We start from the raw sequence: 20,114 nt of genomic DNA, 5'->3' as shown, positions 1-20,114 counted from the left end.
AAATATATTTTACTTAACAGCTTCAACATTTTATTCTGAAAATTTGTTTCATCTCCCTTTTACTAGTATAAATTTGCTTTTAAGGACTCAGATAAAGGTGAAATTAGAGCATGCCTACAAGACTTCCTTTCTCACTGGAAGTAATGTGTTTTTAAAGCCCTGACTTAAATGATATCTTTAGATTATCACACATTCTCATCTAGGCTCTCTTAGTTTCTATTAGAACATTCATATAATGACATCTTGAAGTGCTTTTTTGCAAGATACAGTCTAGATAAACAAAGAAGCTTTCTAAAAACAATCAAGGTTTCCCTCATGATTTATAATAGCTTTAAGGTAATCTAAAATTGTACCTATGTTTCTAGTTTTACTAAAATATGGCAAATGCAAATAATCTGAAAATATTATGCTAAGGAAAAGAAGATCGTTAAGATCTTCCATTAAGAAGATCAATATTCTGCCCTAACCGGTTTGGCTCAGTGGATAGAGCGTCAGCCTTCGGACTGAAAGGTCCCAGGTTAGATTCTGGTCAAGGGCATGTACCTTGGTTGCAGGCACATCCCCAATAGGGGGTATGCAGGAGGCAGCTGATCGATGTTTCTCTCTCATCGATGTTTCTAACTCTCTATCCCTCTCCCTTCCTCTCTGTAAAAAAATCAATAAAATATTTTTTTTTAAAAAAGATCAATATTCTTATTTTATATCACAGGTTCTGAGACATATACTCCGAAATGTATTGTTCCAATAAATAATTTAGAAATATATAGCCATTTTAGGATCAACTGTCTCTATTGATATGATTAACTTGCTCATGAATGAATGTCAGCTGCCCTTTGGCTTCAGAAAGCAATGGTGTTGTTGGAGAACACAAGTGGAATTTGTAGCCAAAGAGTCCTGGGTTTGATTCAGCTCTGCCACTGACTGACTGCATGCCTTTGGCAAATCCTGTGAGCCTCAATTTCCCTATCTGTAAAATGAAAATAATAGCATGCGCCTTGGAGGATGGCGGCAAGGATGACATAAGATAATTAACACAGAGGTCCTGGCACACTGGATGTTCCACTAATGTTGGCCCTCTGTGTTTTCCCTTCCTCCGGCAAAGCAAAGCCTTGCTAAGCAAACGCCCTCATAGACAAATATATCATTTTAATTAAATGCTTAAACACTAAAAAAAAGTGGCTTCACCATTTACTAAATTTTCTCCTCTGCATGCTAAATTATAATCTTAGTTAAACTGCTTCAAAAAATATCTAATGAGAACCTTATTTTAAAAATTAAAAGTAATGAGGAAGTAGAACATAATCCATTCTTAAGCTTATTAATATAATTGAGGGCTTCCTTTCTACACCCAAATGCATACTGGTTCCTGCAACCAAGGTAAGCAGTTATGAGCTATATTTTAGGATTGAGATGTCACTGAAAAGTCACATAAAGACAGAAGGACATTACTAACCACATCTGCCACTAACCCAAGAGAAGCAGCTACCACGATCAAATAACAGAAGCACGGATCAAAAACATTTTGTCAAATTGGAAATCAGCACATGCTACTCATCGCATTTACACTTAAAAGTCCTGTGGTAGCCCTAGCTGGTTTGGCTCAGTGGATAGAGCGTCGGCCTGTGGACTGAAGGGTCCCAGGTCCGATTCCGGCCAAGGGCACATGCCCGTGTTGTGGGCTCGATCCCCAGTGGGAGGCGTGCAGGAGGCAGCCGATCAATGATTCTCTATCATCATTGATGTTTCTATCTCTCTATCTCTCTCCCTTCCTCTCTGAAATCAATAAAGAAATATATTTATTTTTTAAAAAGTCCTGTGGTAATGCTTGCTGTTGCTATGAGGCTGCTGTTTTTTGTAGATTTCATACACGCTGGAAAAAGAGACGTAGCAGTGCCAGCAGATCTCCTGGATAAGACTTGACCACAATGCCGATGATGCTAGAGCATCACCAAAGCATAAGGTGCTGAAGTAAGTTCCGTGTGTTCCCTTCTGGCCCTCCAATACCTGGGGTCAAATCCCGCCCATGCCTGTCTTTGTATGACCCATGAGCTACAAATGGTTTTGCATTTTTAAGAGGTTGAAATAAATCAAAATTAGAATAATATTTTGTGACGTGAAAATTATATAAATTTCCAATTTCAATGTCCATAAATAAAAAAATGTATAAGCCTCACCTGAGGATATGTTTTATTGATTTTTAGAGAAAGAAGAAGGGAAAGAGAGAGAAATGTGGATGTAAGAGAGAAAAATCAATCAGTTGCCTCCTAAACCTACCCTGTTCAGGAATCGAACCGGGAACCCAGGCCTGTGCCCTGACCAGGAATGAAACCAGCAACTCTTTGGTGCACGGGACGACACCCACCCAAATGAACCACACTGTCCAGGGCTGTTCAATGTTTTTAAAGGGCAGTATCAAAGGAGGACCACTGGAATGAGGAGGGAGTCTGGAAACGATTTCATAAAGTGAATAGTTGGGGGAATTCTGAATATTAAATCATAGAAGGTAAAACCAAAAGATGACATGTCTTTAAATATTTAAAGACTCAGCATATGGAAATGGTTGTGTCACTCTAGAGTGGAAAAAAGAGGAGCGATCATGAAAGTTCTAGGGAGGCAGACATCAACGAAGCGTAAGAAAATGTCTTCTAAACGAAGAGGGCAATCAGAGAAGAGGTCATACCTCAAAAGAGCAAGCACCCTCCCATGCTGGTGCTTAAGCTGAATGGCAAGATGATTGCTATGCAAGATTATTATAGAAAGGATTCTGACAGGGTGTAGGAAGCTGAACTATTTTAACACTTGGATTCTTCCTATGATTTTATCTAAAAAGAAAGAAAATGATCATAAATAAGTAAAAGCTTAATGACAGGTCAGTGGAAAACAATTTCTACTACCACATTCACTAAGGATTATACCTACAGAGAAATACAAATATATGTATATATGTGTATGTGTCTATATGTATGTGTAAATGGCACATTAAAAAGAGGCCTTCCATTTAAATAAGGAGTACATCAGCTATAAAAAGAATCACATTAAGAAAAGAAGGGTTATTTTTAGGAAGAGGCTCCAATTACATAAAATAAGGAAAGCACATCCACTGCTAAATAAAATGAGCTAAAGTCTTTCCCTGTGTTACTGCAGGAAATCAGCATTGCACTGCTTAAAAGAAGGGGGAAGTCTATGTATAATACGGAAAGAAGAGGACTGTTAAAAAAAAAAAAAAGGGCACAGCTGCATGATTTACTTGCACTGGACTTCTTTGCAAAAGAGTTTTACGAACATCACAAAGTACAGCCACCTGTTAAGCTGTTATTTTGGCCTATCTATTTTCAATGTCAATCTTGACACCCAAGCAAGAGACACACCGCCATAGCAACATAAACATCACGGTGATGGAAAATAAAATTTTAAGAAGCAACTCATAGCCCCTGCAGGACTGGAAATAAACTAATCCATTTTTTACTATAACATAACATTCCCACTCTGCAAACTCAGATCCTCTCGGTATCTATCTTAGAATTCCTTCCCTAGGGCCATGTGGAAAGTAGACATTCCAAGTGTACTAGATGGTCACCCTAAAATAAAGGGGTTTAAAAGTGTGGGGCAATGATCATTTTGTGCATAGCTCAGGGAATGTATGTTTACTAGGTATTCATGCAGTACCCACAGATGGGCAATTCATCACCCCTTACATTTGCAGGCTCCCTATCTCATGTGATCAGTCTTTGATGGAGTAAAAAAGAGAAATAGTTGACAGTTGGGGAAACCAAGGCACATGAAAATCGAGTCTTTCTAAAACAATTCATGGATTATCACACAGCAAGGATTCAGCCAGTCCATGCTCATACGCACTATACTGCACCAGCCCAGACCAGAAAATCCAAATAGGGCATCACAGGCACTTTGGCTCAAGGTGATAAAATGCAAAGTGTTTAATTAAATGAAAGGGTAGATTAAAAAAATGAGAGAAAAATAACGTTTAGAAGTAATTATACTTCTTTACAATGATGAAACTCCCCGAGGGAGCTGGGGCAATTACCAGGACTTAAAATGTGACCACTGTCAGGTTTGGCTGATTTGCAATTCAAAAAGACCCAACAAGAGCAGAAAGAAAGCTGATCTTCCAGCTAGGAGACACACCCAGAGGGTGTGTCGTAGGGGGAGGCATGGGGCAGTGGCATGCCATCAGGAGTCTGCTTGGGGTGAGCGGGTTCCATCCCAGGGCAGATCTGAGCCCAGAGGTCAGCAATACAGGCCTGGACTCCAATCCATCCCCACTATTCGCTGCCTCTTTTTCACTTTGTTCTGAATTTGTCTCAGTCAGAGCGGCCTGTAAGGTCCTTGGCAGCTTCTTCTCCAGGTCCACAGAAGACTGTCCAAAGGCCAGAACACCCAGTGTAGCATTCCGCAGATGACAAATAGATGACTCTATGATGAACCTTCTGTGAAGCCAGGGATTTGGCTGCTTTTGACCTAAGAACCAGTTCTGAATCTCTTTGAAAAATTAGACTGTTTCTGACAGACACAGCAACATATTTTTTCAAAAAAGAAACAACTCCTGGAGCAGTGTGGGCAAAAGGCTGAGCACCTACGTAAATAATGGCTAATTTTAAATGCACTTGACCTTTTCGGAAGTGTTTTTCTCAAAAAGGCTTAAGGGAATTATTCCATTTGAACAACTAATAGCCTAATTACTATATTTTTTAAAAAACAACCACCAAGCTCCTTTTCAGCTAGATCTTGGCAAGAAATCGCTGAAGCACACCCATATCTGCAGCCCCACAAGTCACATTACTGAAAAACATAATTACACTCGGCGGTGTCCAAGTTCCCATCAGGCACAATCCAAAAGAAGTGAACTATTGAATCCCGAATCTAAAGGTTTTTCATTTTGGACACGGTGCCTCTTAATGAGCAGCAAAAACAAAATATCAAAAAATGAGCGTTCATCATGGCCTTCAATGGTCCAGGGTGTGAGTCTCCCACACACTCGGTACAGTCTGTACCCTACTGATTGAATGTAATTCCAGTGACCCTACTCTCTGCACTTAAGGGGGGGGAGGGGATTCAATAACCATATTTCATATCTTTAAACCTGTCTCGCTGAACAAAAGAACCATCCATTTTTCACAGGATTTTTAAAATATTGATAAACCACTTTTATCCACTGCATCACTTTTATGGAGGCTGAATGACCAGAATGATGGATATGCATGAAAAGAAATTAAGGGGCCGCATTAGTCTTTTCATCCGCAGCAGCAGCATCATCATAATTTCAGATCACAGCAAACTCAGCAAAATATTCCTCATGGAGAACTATGTCACCCATAAGGAACTGACACATTTCAGAAGACATGCCCCTGTTTTCAGAACTACCTGTCCATACAAGCCGGTGATTACGTCTTGTTTTCTCAAACATCTATCCAGTGTTGTTTCTCATTTTAGAATATGTTTTGTTTAATGGCTGATGACTGGTTTAACAAGGGTTTTGTTTTCTATGACTCTGTATTACAAGTGTCTAATATTTCAGGTGCATTAGAGGTTAAATACACCTGTAAGGTAGCCCAGACACACTGGAAAATGCTCTCAGACTGGATTGAAACTCAGGACTAACATGTTTCTAGATCCCACTCTTTTCTTGGATAGTGCCTGGAACAAACTTCTTGAGCGTGGCAGGACCACCATCCCATAAAATCGAATGAAATCCAGGTTGTCAGCTAGTGAGTTGAAAACTCTATCTATAGACATCACTACGAAAATTGGACAAGAATGAAAATGTAACAAAGTTAAATGATTAATATTAAGCCATCATACTGACTTAAATTATTTTGTTCTAAGTTAAACATCTATAAAATCCTAAAAGAATAAAATGAAATAAGATTTTAGCTCTGGCTGGGTGGCTCAATTGGTTGAGTTGTTATGCCATACACCAAAAGGTTGTGAGTTCAATCCCCAGTCAGGGCACGTACAGGAGGCAACCAATCAATGTTTCTCTCTCACATAAATGTTCCTCTCTCTCTCCTCCTTCCTCTCCCTCTAAAAATAAAATAAAATAAAATAAAATAAAATAAAATAAAATAAAATAAAATAAAATAAAATAAAATAAAATAAAATAAAGTAAAGTAAAGTAAAGTAAAGTAAAGTAAAGTAAAGTAAAGTAAAGTAAAGTAAAGTAAAGTAAAGTAAAGTAAAATCATATCTTCGGTTGAGGATTTTAAAAAAAAGATTCCTTAAAAAACTAACATCTAACTACACTTCCTTATTCAGAAAAAGGGTCCAATTAATATCTATTTCTGCCCGGGACAGGAATAAAGCATTATCATTAATCAAATACTCTGTCTTCTATGTTAATAGAAGAACACTTGTCAGTGCCAACCTTATTTGTTTGAAATGCTTCTAAAATGCCAGGTACTTTTTCCTATCTTAGTAAGTATTCTAAACAAAAATGTACTTTTCTGCTAAGTGACAAGATAGTATTAGGTAACCCAAATTTAAATTTTCAAGCGCTTCAGTTGTTGCTGCAAAGGTATAGGTCATTATCTGAGTCATCAATGCCACCCAAAATATGGATATGGGTCCATCTTGTCATATTTTGCCTTTGAAAGAAAGCAAAACTCAGGAAAAATTCTAGTTAGTTTCCATTAATTTAACTTCTATTGGCTTTATTTCAGGAAATGGTATATGAGTTTAATGATAAATAGAAAGGAGACTTAAAAAAGAAAAACTGACCAGCTACATCAAATAGTAAATTCATAGAGACAAAGTAAAATGGCAGTTGCTAGGGGTTGGAGGGAGGCAGATTGGGGAATTATTGCTTAATGGGTACAAAGTTCCACTTTTACAAGATGACTTCTGAAGATGGATGGTGGTGATGGCTGCCCCAACAGTGTGAATGTACACTGAACACTATACTTAAAAATGGTTAAGGTGGCAAATTTTATGTAAAATGTATTTTACCACAATTTTAAAAAAAATTGTTATTTTTTTTAAAAACCAACCAGAATATACACATCCAATCAATTGTGTGTGGTCCCTTCGAATAGCTCATTTTAGGTAGTTACATGTTTTTTTTCAACACTCTGACAAAGAGCAAAAAATCTCTGAATCGCCCTAACCGGTTTGGCTCAGTGTATAGAGCGTCGCGTCGGCCTGCGGACTGAGGGGTCCCAAGTTCGATTCTAGTCAAGGGCATGTACCTTGGTTGCGGGCACATCCCTGGTGGGGGTGTGCAGGAGGCAGCTGATCAGTGTTTCTTTCTCTTTGATGTTTCTGACTCTCTTTCCCTCTCCCTTCCTCTCCGTAAAAAAATCAATAAAATATATATATTTTTAAATCTCTGAATCTCCACTGTGGAATGAAAGGCAGGTTTGTTTGGGTTTTTCATTGCTTTAAAATTCTCGATACTGGTAAATGTCTTTTGAGGCTAATTTTTTTTCTTTAAAAAAAAAATAGAACGGTTCATGAATTTGCATGTCATCATCTTTGCGCAGGGGCCATGCTAATCTTCTCTGTATCGTTCCGATTTTAGTATATGTGCTGCCGAAGTGAGCATGAGGTTAATTTTTAATTTGGAAAAAGAAAAATTTCCATTTTCAAAAGAAATAATTGCATCAAGTTAAAATTTTTTATGGAAGTCCACGTGAGGTGTTAATTTGTGCATGGGCTTAGTAAACTGGCTCTGGACGAAATGCTAACAAAGGTGAGCCATCTCAGAAGGGAGGGCAAATAAATATAGGGGTGGGCAAAAGCAGGTTCAAGTGTGAATAGTACATTTTGGTCATTTTTCATGCCCTCCACTTTGCTGACCTCCACAGGAAGTTTTAAGTTTTTGACTAAATGTGCCAAAAAATATGGTGTCGCTTTGTCTGTTCCCATCATTATTTTTAGATACTGAGTTTGAGAAAGCTCACAGGTGCTCATCAGTGAACATCTCTGTTGCTGATGTCTATAAAAGCCAAAGGTTTTCACTGCCATTAAAAGGAATAATTTTCAAAATTGTAGAGGTGGTTCTCTTTTTAGAGCATGAACTACAAGTTATTTTCAAAGGAGTATGATTCATGTATCAAAGTTAAGCTGAGGAATGTCACTTGGTTTAGTACTTGGGTAAAATTGATCATTCAATGGATAAAATTTGTGGACTACTCTCTCAGCTTAACCGGAATACAAGAACTGCCTTCCCCCAACTATTTTCTTTGATAATCCTGAACAAGTTATTTAATCTTTAATAAATCACCACTAGTGCTCCTTCCAGCTTTAGGATTTGAAGGAAAGTAAAACTGGGTAGACAAAGAGCATGCCTATGGAGTAGGACCACCTAGGTGGGAATCCAAGTCTACTACTGACCAGCCATGCAAGCAGCCCTGGTCCACATTTGTAAAATGGGATGACAATATCTCACTCATAGGACCATTCTGAGGACTAAGTGAAATAAGAAGACACTCAACAAGTGTAATTTCTCTCTTTCCCTCCTTTGCACGTGAAATGTGGCTACTATCAGTCCAAGCATATAAAATAGAAATAAAAATTTAAAACACTTTCCAAACAGTGTTTCACGGAATGCACTGCTGAGGAATATAGTGCTGACTATTTTATTAAGTGCATAAAAGCAAGGTTACTACAAGGCCACAATCAACCAGACCTTGTGACACAGATCTAGCTCCTAAGACAGTCATGGCAAGTAACTTGCACAATTTATGTGAGACATGAAGACAGAGATGGCTCAGATAAGCAAAATGAACAGTGAAACCCTTGGCTTTTGAAGCACTGTTCAGTTTTCCACAATACTTTCCGGAAGTTTGGGTCCAATATTCATCAACAAGTCATATCACTGTCTCTATAAACTGGCTACACATATTGGAAACTTTTTGGCCCGAGAATCGAGAGATACGTGACACTTTGCCAATTTAAAAATAAATAAGTAAATCCCACTACAATGTTTAAAACAGACAGAAATATTGCACAGCTTTGGGGAAATACAATCTAGCAAATAAGACCCAGTGCACTTAAAGGTTTCAACAACTTCATTATACAGCAGCTCCCCATCCCCTACTCACAGTTTTATTTTCTGCGGTTTCAGTTACCTGTGGTCAACCAGGGTCTGAAAATACTGAGTGGAAAATTTCAGTAATAAGCAATTCGTCTTTTTAGTTGTGTGCCATTCTGAGTAATGTGATGAGATCTGGCAGGGTCCCGCTCTATCCCACCAGGGACATGAATCATCCCTTTGTCCAGCGGATCCACACTGTATATGCAACCCACCTACTAGTCACTGAGTAGCCAACTCATTTATCAGACGGACTGTAGTAGACTCAGAGTCCTTGTGTTTAAGTAAGCCTTATTTTACTTAATAATGGTCCCAAAGCCATTCATATAACTTCTATTACAGATATTGTTATAATTGTTCTATTTTATTATTAATTATTGATGTTAATCTCTTACTGTGCCTAATTTATATGTTAAACTTTAGCATAGGTATGTATGTGTAGGTAAAAACATAGTGTATATGGAGTTTCTGGTACTATTTGTGGTTTCAGGCATCAACTAGGGGTCTTGGAACACATCCTGAGGATAAACCGGGACTACTGTATTAGCATCCAAGTTGGTGGTGAATTCTCATTTTCCTTTTAAATATATTGATTGGTAATTTTTGGTGTAAGAAATAACCCAAAAAACTATTGCTCAGAAAACACCTTAATATAGCTAATATAATCAGACCTGAAAGTGTGTGTGTGTGTGTGTGTGTGTGTGTGTGTGTGTGTGTGTGTGTACATGACATGGGACAGGGAAGCAATCTTTGGAGATTAGCTGCTCAAATTAGATGCTTAAACAACATGACTATAGGTTGTCATCACATTACATGTGTTTGGCCAATCTTCTCTAGGTGATTCATTCTGGGAAAGAAACAACACCCTAAAGATCAGCAGACATAATTCTAGAGGAATTAAAGGATGATGAGGTTTTTCTCTTTGCTCAGGAGCAACAGGAATTCTAGAAGGTCATGCTTCACCAAAAGGAGCAAAAAAGAAAAAGAAGGGAAGAGTCATTGAATAAATTTGCTCAAGAACTTACGTTAGCTATTTGTTCAGATATATGAGTCGGCTTCCACTAAAGTCTACAAAGGAGTTTTAAGAGCAGGCCCCTTTTGTCAGATTGCTGGGAAATGAAGGAATGAGTCACTTAACACTTGATGTCAAAATCTTGGTGAGCTCTGGCTTTCTGTTTCTAAGTCAACAAACAGCACTGTACAATGTTGCACAGGCATCAGCCAGGAAGTGGTGGGTGACCCCAGACTCCTTCCTCTGTCACTCCTTCCGCAGCCACCATAGTGGGTCCTGTTCAGTGGGGGTTCCCTTCTAGTGATCTGCCATCCTGGGAGATATGCCCAGCCTAACGGGGCAGGATTTTGCCATCCTAGACTGAGTCTATTGAGACATAGTTTAAATAGCTAGTTAGCCTCCATGACAGGAGGTCTTAAGGCAGAGGATGCAGCTCCCCCATAGAACCATCTCCTCCTTAGAAATGTGTATTCTAGGATTTATTCTGCTAACACATTACTTCCCATTTGATGAGTATATAAAGCAGAGAAATGCACTTGGAGCCATAGCCAGAAAGGTCCCCAGGTGGGGACCTTCATGATGGCCACCAGCCTCTGTCCTCTTGACGGTAGGGCTGGGGCTGGGGGCTCAGAGGGTTGTGACATGTGTCAGTGAGCCCTGCAGTTGGCCTTACGGCAACTATTCAAACTGTGATTACTTTTTTCCCCTTAAGTATGAAGTTCTGACCTAAACTGTGGTCATTCTGTTCCAATCTGGCAGATTTTTCCCCCTCACAGCTGCATAAGAGAACAACCTCCTTTGGAAAGCTAGACTCAGGACAACCACAGCCATCTCCTTGAGGGCAGGGACCGTGACTTTCCATTGTATGTGACTTTCCATTGTACTCGTAATTCAAATTCCACACTTTTGTCAACGACTCTCTCTCTGGACATAGATTGTCTATTCTGCTGGGAAAAATCCATAGGCACCTCTTAAAACAACAACAAAACAGCTTTAGCCCAGCCCAGGCAGCATGGCTCAGTGGTTGAGCATCGACCTATGAACCAGGAAGTCACGGTTTGATTCCTGGTCAGGACATATACCAGGGTTGTGGGCTCAATCCCCAGTGTGGGGCATGTAGGAGGTAGCTGATCAATGATTCTCTCTCATCATTGATGTTTCATCTCTCTCTCCCTCTCCCTTCCTCTCTAAAATAATTTTTTTTAAAAAAACAGCTTTATTTAGATGTATTTTATATATCAACTCAATGGTTTTTAATATATTTACAGAGAGTTGTGCAACCATCACCATAATCTACTTTATAATGGCAATGTAAACTATAAGCCATTAGGTGATTAATGGCCTGTGGACTATAAGCTCTAGGATGACAAACAAGTAAACAAATAAATAAAACAAGTACTGCTTATGATATAAAGAAGTGCAGAGACAAAGAATAATGGGGAAAAATTATTTTAGATGAAGCTGTCAGGAAAGACGTCCCTGAGGAGGCGACATTTCCACTTACATACTGTCAAGTTTTCTGTAAACTTTCAAGTGTTTTTTTTTTTTTAATATTTTATTGATTTTCGGAGAGAGAAACATCAATGTGAGAGCACAACATGGACCAAACGCCACGCCCCTACCAGGGATTGAGCTGCAACGCAGGCATGCCCTGACCAGGATTCAACCTGGCAACCTCGTAGTGCATGGAATAACACCCAACCAACTAATCCACACCAGCCAGGGCTAACCTTTCAAGTTTTCACACATGACAGCAGCAGGGGCTGGGAGTCTGAGAGGGGTCAGATGCAGGGCCATCATATTGCCCTATTTCCACTGGGTTCCATATAAATGGTGCCCCGCAGGTGTGCACCCCTGAGACTCTGTTTGTTTATATGAATTGTTTGTAAGTTTCTGTAATTTGGAGGATGTGTGGTCTGAAAAATCAAGCTTCCAAGATAATTTTTTCAAATAACTTTACATTTTCCAGATATGATTTGTTTTCCTGTTTTAATACTTTTAATACACTTGGAATTTATCTGCCATGTGGCCTACAAAAAAATCTCCACTGGGGAATACCACAAAATTCCTGACTTCCAGCATGAGCCAGGGAGGCCAGGCAGTTAGCAGACTGCAATCTGAAATTCTCTTTTTCTCTCCCAGTGCGCTGAATTTGCTCAAGATATGTAAAACCTTCCTGACTTCTTACTACAAATCAGCTAATTTCTATACCGTATCTGTCTTTTTCTCTGAACAGAGGCAGAAGTGTTCACTAGTTTCCAAAAAGGTTTTCAGTTATTTGACCATACAGACCTCCAGGCAACAGAAAACAGGCGCTCTCACTCAGGTGGCTAAAGCAATGAACCTCAACGGATTTTTCCAGTAATCACTGCCCCTGAAAAACACATTTACTGCCTGTCACTGTGCACACACTTTTAAATTTAAAACAACTTTGTGAACCCTATACACACACAAACACACACACACACACTCTCACACACACTTTCCTAAATGACACCTTACAGAGGTTGGAAGCTGAAAACATCATTTTTAAAAACTGCTTACAAAAAAAATAGTATTCTCTATTCACCTGAAATGAGAGCCTTTCTGAAATGAAGATGCCTCGCTTTTCTCTGAATATCAATAATACTCAATTAACCAGACAGGGTTTCTAAATTGATTTCTAAGAGCTATAGGGACTCACTCGATGCCTTTTTAAATGAAAAGCAAAAATTAATTACCACCCTCTTTTAACTAGGGTTTTGTTAATAGCAGTGTGCATTTTTTCCAAGGCCCAGAATCTGTTTCACGTGAAGGGCATTCACACTCAAATCACAGGGAAAATGCAGGGCCCTTCACACACAAAGTCCATTTCACTGACCGGCCAGGGGGATGGCAACTGCTCCTTGTTGTCTGCTCCATTAGTGGTGAAAGGTTTGCACTTATCCATTAACCCGCTCCTTTCCCCAGGTACCCCTCACGACCACAAAGGGAGCTTTGCAAGATAGCTGGGCAGCATGAGGGACATTGTTCCCTGGCTGTGGAACAAGCAAGAGAAGCTACCAGGATGGCCCAGAAATCAAACTCATGACCCTGGCATTGGTTCCTCCCAATAATCTACGGCGGGGGGACAGGTGGATATCACAATAGTACTCATTCTTTTTTGTTGTTGTCATTTATTTTTTAGTTTTCTGTTTTTCTTCTTCTTTTTTTTTTTATTTCTGCTTTTCTTCTTAAAAAAATTAATAATGCTCATTCTTTTTTTTTTTTAATATATTTTATTGATTTTCACAGAGAGGAAGGGAGAGGGATAGAGAGCCAGAAACATCGATGAGAGAGAAACATCGATCAGCTGCCTCCTGCACACCTCCTACTGGGGATGTGCCCGCAACCAAGGTACATGCCCTTGACCGGAATCGAACCTGGGACCTTTCAGTCCGCAGGCCGATGCTCTATCCACTGAACCAAACCGGTTTCGGCAATAATGCTCATTCTTAAAACACATTTGCAAAATTACAATTACGAGGAATCCTGGGGAAAGTCTATAAGATTAACCCAAGGAGCCTTTATGCTTAGGGGTATCACTTTACACCAAAAACAAACTGTCAATGCCGATGGCAAACTTAAAATCTCTTTCCTTAAAAAAGTCCTGCCTCAAAGCCCACAAAATATTTTATTAACCCTGGTATTTTGGCACCTCCATTTAGGTCATCCCAGAGATGGCACCACCCTGATCCCAAATCTGTTCTCAGAAAAGTCTCTGGGGACCCGGGGAGCCTGGATAAAGTGTACTGGCTCCCTGCCAGGGTGAAGAACAAGATAATATTCTGTATTTTTAAAAGTTGTTTTTCTGTTCTTTTTTTTCTTCCTTTCTTGGAAGGAAGAAGAATGTTCCTACCTTTCATTGTGCACCAAATCCCTAAAGACCACAAATAAATCCCTAAAAGTACACATATTAATGATAATGCAATCAGAACAGGAACTGTTAAACACCAGAGCAAGCAATGAAAACGAAAGGATTCCTGCCTTAGATTTTATTAGGATGTGCTTAGCTCTAGGAAAATGCTTATCTTGCTGCTAAGCACCTATCAGGGAGGGGTGATCTTCAGACTGTGCCCCAAATGTCATGAAGATGACATTTGTAATTAGGATGCTGGGACCAGTGGAAGCACCCAAGGGTTTTCTTGGGGGGGGAGGGAGGCGTCTTGAATGCCACCATAATCTCCATGGAGCCACATATCCAAAAGCCACCCCAAATAAGCATACAATCTAAGGAAAACTAGTGGGCTTGTTATACAAAAGTAGCTTTAAATGGTGCTCCCCTGGCCACCCTCTGGGCAGCTGACCACCCTTAAATATCCCCTAAGTACACATGGTCAAAGTCTCTAACCCACCTCCAACTAAACACTATACATGTTTTGCATATCATGCTTAGAGATATTTCCTTCCAACAAGGAAGCCCACAAGAGAGAAACGGCAGAACCCCTATCCTACAGTAAAACAACTTTGCACCAGAAATCAGAAGGCCTGGGTTCTGGCCTAGACCCTGCCCTTAGCTATGAGATGGGCAACTAACTGAACCTTCTACAACTCTGTTCTCTACAAAGCAAAATGGTTCAACTATAGGTCATCTCTAATAGCCCTTCCAAATTTAAAATTCCAGAATCTACATTGCTAACTGTTTCAAATGTAAACAATGACAACTACCTCTTTATGACCAACTATCAGCCCCAGGGCCCTTTGCTGAGCAGAACTTTCCAAAGGGCTTATATTTAGTTCAGAGACAATGACGTTGAACATAAATGAGGAGACTATTCCAATGACTTTTTTTTAATTAAAATTAATCCATGGGATGTTACTTCTTATAATTCATTATTCTGAAATTAATGTCTAAATCAGAACAAAACACCAACACTCTGTCTAGTAGACTGTAGTTCAGCTTTCTTCTCTTTATCTCCCAGAGCTGTTCTTCTTTCCTGGAACTATGGGACATTTTATAAGGCTAGAAAAATAGTAGAAACAGTACTCTCTTGAACAATTCAAGAGATTTTGATTTTTTCATTTAGTTGGTAGTGCTGACTTTATCTGTTTTCAAGAAAAGTGTTTTGCTTTTGCTGGAGTAAATATGAGTGACAGGCAAAGAGCAGAATAAGGAAAATCAAACAAGGTGTTTTTTTTAACGTGGCTCTGGTTCTGGCTTGGCTGTTAACTAGTTGTGCGGCTTGGTGTACATTACTAAATCATTATGAATCTCAGTTTACTCATCTGCAAAATGTAGATAACACACCAGTCCTCTTTACCCTCCCCTCCCCTCAGTAAGGAGTTGAATGGATACTGCCGGGAGTGGAGGAGGGGGACAACAGACACAGTGTTGGTTCTAGAAAATGACTCTCCAAGACAAAGCATTTGCCTCATTTTAAAAAATATGGACACTGCTACTAATGAACTATGGTGGTTAAACAGAAATAAGTCCCAGAAGTTCTATAGGTCCATGAATCTGGCCTAAAGCAATTCAAAAGTTGAAACAAAAGTTAGGTACGCCCTGGCCGGTTTGGCCCAGTGGATAGAGTGTCAGCCTACAGACTGAAGGGTCCCAGGTTCGATTCCGGCCAAGGGCGTGTACCTTGGTTGTGGGAGGTGTGCAGGAGGCAGCTGATCGATGTTTCTCTCTCATCGATGTTTCTGGCTCTCTGTCCCTCTCCCTTCCTCTCTGTAAAAAAATCATCAATAAAATATATTTAAAAAAAAAAAAAAGTTAGGTACCTTCCAAAGGTCTACCTAAACTGATGATAACTGTCTTCTTTGAAGACATTAAGTTGCTGCCCAGTATTCAATGCTCAAGTTGGTAGGGCATAGTGCAAAGGGGAATCATGGTAACTGTGGGGTTTACTACCAGTCAAACTCTAGGGTTCTAATCTCTGACAAGATGGGCCTAGCCTCCCCATCCATCATCTGATTTGGTGCGCCTGAATACTTAGTTTGAAACCTCTATCAATCTAAAATGTCCCCCTGCTTCTCTGACAAAGTAGAAACCTACTTCAGAATATGACCTTACAGAAACTGAATCATGCTTTAGTCCAAATGAATTATATATTAAGTTATAATTATACATGGTGTTACAAGTAGAATCTGATTTAATTTGCCAATTAAGGAAGGAAGGGCCTCCATCTATACCACTCAAATGTGATTTCTTTATAGGGAGGTGGTGGGTATTTAAGTCCAAAAAACAAACAAACAGTGGGGAAAGGAGTTGTGCCTGCCTGTTCAAGAAAGCCTGAGAAGGAACCAACCAGAATAAAGAGATTTTGCAGGTAATGGAGAATACTCTAGAACTGGTTATTTTCTTATCACCTGTATTTTGGGGGCATTTCATGCAGTACTAACATGGCCTCTAGAGTCCAAATTCTGATCAATAAATAAAGTCATTAGGAGGAGATCTCGTAGAAGTAAACACCACCGCCCCCCCCCCCCCCAAGCTGAACCTCCAGCTCCCGCTGCATGCCCATAGACTGAGATCTCACCTTTTCTAGAAATACTGGAGTGACATTCGTTTGCCTCCCTCACTCTCCAGAGAACTATGTGTTGCCTCAGAGACACTCTATCCACTGGGCCAAACCGTCCAGGGCCAGGGCGTACCTAACTTTTGTTTCAACTCTTGAGTTGCTTCACTTTATTTACACAGTCAGGATGCACGCCCCAAAACTACCCACATGGTCTCCATCCTTCAAGATCTTGCTCAAATGCTATCTCCTCAAATACCAACAAACTGCAACGTTCCACTGATCATTCGGGTGCAGGCTGATCTCTCTCTCTGGCAGCCAGCGTCCCCAGGATGCGTTTTGTAAACTCAGAGCTACTTTGACCTTGCCTTGCATGGTAAGTGGGTCTTCCCTTAACACTTGCTCCAGACGACAAATGAAGGCAGACCCTTGGGAGCACAGCCACGTTTTGGGTTAATTATCTTTTTCTATCCCAACGTAATTAGTCCCTTCCACAAAATAGTGGCTCAGTAACACTTGATAGATATAAATTAAGGGCACTATATTTAAATATAAATACGGTTGGGGTCGCTGATTTCGTTTGTGTTGCCATACCAAACCACACCAGTGAGTTTCAAATTGCCTTGACAGGCTTTCATGCTCCCTCGCTGTCTCCAGAGCAGGCGCTAAGCAACTGTGAGCTCACCAAAAAGGTCGGGAGCAGAGGGAAAATAAAGGGAAGCTGGGGCCCGAATAATTCTGAGTCATCATTTCCTGAATGCGAACCTGAGCAGCGTGGACCACGACCCCAGCCGCTCACCCGCACTGCCGGGACCCAACCCCGGCCGGACGCGCACCCACGTGCTGGAGCGCCCTCCTGTGGCCGTGCCGCAGCACCCGCCACGCGCGGCTCGCTCGCAGACCACGCTCCCCGCGGCTGAAGAAACAAGAGACGCAGAAAGTTTCCGAGCCAGGCGGTTTGCGAAAGGTCGAAGCCAGGTCAAGGAGCCTGGTTGCGAGGGCGTGGCGGGAGCGGCGCCCGGGCGGGCGGCCACCGCAAGATGTCTGGACCCGGACGGACCCCCACCCTCAAAGGGCTCCGAGGTGTCCCCCAGCAGGGCTTGGGGCCTCCAGATTCAGAGGGCGAAGGGCTTCTTCCCTAACCTGGACCTTCCAGCAAAGGGCGGGAGGGGAGTCTGAGCCCATGCCAGAATGGGATGACCCCCCCACACACACACCCAGTTTACCAGCGCGCGCGTGGGGTTGTTGGGTGTGCTTTATTCATTTTCTTAACTGGAGAAAGGGGGCGCACCGACTTCCTTTGGCGCATTCTGATCCCCAGTAATGTGGATCTAGGTGCCCCTAGAAGGGCCCACCTGGAGTCCACCGCCCCACCCAAGGCCGCCCTCCCTTCGTTGGGGTGACAAGTGGAAACAGCAATTCCCCTTCCTCCCTCCCCTCCAGCCTTCTGGTTTGGGAGGTAATGTTCCACCAGGTTTCCTTGCCGCCCGTAGTGGACTCGACGGCCGGGAGGCGGCCGCGGGGTACACGGCGTCCTGGGGCGGGGAGGGGGGGGCGGAGATCTGGGGGGGAGGCCCGGAGCGGGCGAGGCAAGGCCGGGCGCGGCGCTTACCTCGTCCACGGTGAGCGGCATGCAGATCCGGTACTCCTTGAGCAGCATGGTCCTGCCGGCCGTGGACCACCGGAGCAGGAAGCGGGGGGGCGGCCCCCAGAACAACAAGGCTGCCGCCCAGGCGCAGGTCAGGGAGCCCGGAGCCCCGCGCTCGGAGCCGGCCGGAGAAACAGACCCGGCGGTGCACTCAGCTCCTGGCTTTCTCCTCTCCACCCAAGAGCATGTTAAGGTTTGGGTCCGGGTGTTCGTAGCTCCCCCGCCCCCTTCCTCGCCGAGGTCGGTTCTCCCGGAACGCGGTGTTGCAAAGTCCGGGAGGGAGGGAGCCCCGCTGGAAACCACTCAGATCCGCAGCTCAAGGCGGTAGGAGCGGCCGTCAGATCAGGACATGCCCGGTGGCGGCGAGGGAGGGGGGGGAAAGATAAATTTCCAAAAATTAAAACGAATGCACAAAAGTCACCCGCTGGATACGCCTTTGAAACCAGACGTGAACCTAGCGACCCCCTTCTCCGGCCGTTCTGCCCAATGCTAATTCACCAGAAACTCATTGCAGGAATTCATCAGGAGATGCTGACTTTCCAGACAAAGGCTCCTCTCCCCGGGCGGTAAACAAGATTTCCTGCTCTTTTGAGGGCCGGTCCCCGAGGCGCTCTGGAGCTCGCTGGGGTAGAAAAGGGAAGCTGCCGCCGCTGGGCTCAGCCGGGCTGAGGCCCCGGGTTCCTCCAACCTCGGCTCGCGCTGCGAGAGGCGGGCGAGAGCAAGCTGGCGCCTTCCGCACGCGTCCCCTCCCCCGAGTCCCCCGGCTCCCGAGCGCCGTGCGTGCCCGCGAGTTTGCAGCCACCTCGCCAGAGCCGGAGAGTCCGCGCAGAGCTGCAGTGTGCCTCGGGCCCGGGAGGTGGGTGCGGGAGGAGCCAGCGCCAGCAAGGCTGACATCAGCAGCGGCCGCGGCGGGGAGCCCCATCCGGCCAATGGGGATATGGCAAAGAATGTGGAGGATTTAAACAAAACAGCATGTCTCTCCCGGGCTGCTGCCAGACAACCGGGCTGCCCCGGAGCCCAGCCCAGCCGGCGCTGGGGAAGATCACAAAAGGGGGCTTCCCTGGACTCCTTTACCCTTTGAATCTGCTCTCCAATGTGCCCTGAGTGCCACAGTGCTCGTCCAGCCACTCTGAGAAACGAATGGCTCCAAGGAACAGAAGTGCTCTTTGACCTTTGGCAAAGGTCTTTACAAATACCCACCACAAATATTTTCACTTTGGTCAAGTACGCAAGTCCAGTGCTGGCGAGGCCATGGGATTTGAGAGTATGAGAACAAACCCTTGCCTGGTTTCCTAACTGGTTTCAGAAAAGGAATCGTGGGAAACTGGGAAGTGCAACAGTATAAATGAAAGTGAAGTACAAACACAAAGACACAAGCAGAGAAAAGATGGTAGGGACACAGCCTTTTACCTCTCCTGCCCTGCTCTGGAGTCTGCCTGCAGGCTTCCAGAGCAGCAAGAATAGGTTTCGTGTCAGCACTCCCTAAGTTCAAAAAGTCACAGTGAAATGTCAATGAAAATGCCTGGAGTGTTGGTATTTCGTCCATATTAAACAGATCCCTCATTTTAACCACAAGAGGCACATTCTTCAGTCACTCAGGAAGCTGCATGTAACTGCTGAAGTCTGTTTTTCATTTGTCTGGTATTTTTAAGCTTGTTTTTCTGAAGAGCTGCAGGATGAAAAATGCATTAGTTGCCTCTATGCAGAATAACCTGCATCATCTTTTCTCTGAAAAATATTCATGATCTAAAGTCCTGCAGCTACTCATAGAGCTTGGGTGGCAATACAGATGGCCTCAATATTATAGTATTTTAAATTATAATGAATAATTATCTGGTATAACAATGGTGGGCGGTGGCAAAAATCATCCAGATGGCTGGAGAGAATTTATAACTGTGTGAACATGATACAAAGCTTGATAGAAAAATG

At 42.5% G+C, this 20,114-nt stretch overlaps 1 protein-coding gene across 3 annotated transcripts in view; it reads right to left on the bottom strand.

Annotated features, from left to right (window-relative positions):
- PITPNC1 (phosphatidylinositol transfer protein cytoplasmic 1) overlaps positions 1-19,040 on the bottom strand; it is a 219,987-nt gene extending 200,947 nt beyond the window's left edge. For all 3 annotated transcript variants that reach the window (XM_080681341.1, XM_080681342.1, XM_080681343.1), the window contains exon 1: positions 18,150-19,040. Coding sequence is in view for 2 of the 3 variants with exons in the window: in XM_080681342.1 (XP_080537468.1) it covers positions 18,150-18,197 (48 nt within the window). In the remaining variant the exon portion in view is untranslated. The remainder of the gene's footprint in view (positions 1-18,149) is intronic.
- Between the last annotated feature and the right edge of the window lie 1,074 nt (positions 19,041-20,114).

Source organism: Plecotus auritus (genome assembly GCF_963455305.1).
Source record: "Plecotus auritus genome assembly, chromosome: 7".
NCBI classification, from domain to species: Eukaryota; Metazoa; Chordata; class Mammalia; order Chiroptera; family Vespertilionidae; genus Plecotus; species Plecotus auritus.
Note: the sequence above shows the minus strand (reverse complement) of the source record. Positions and strands in the feature narration are given on the sequence as shown.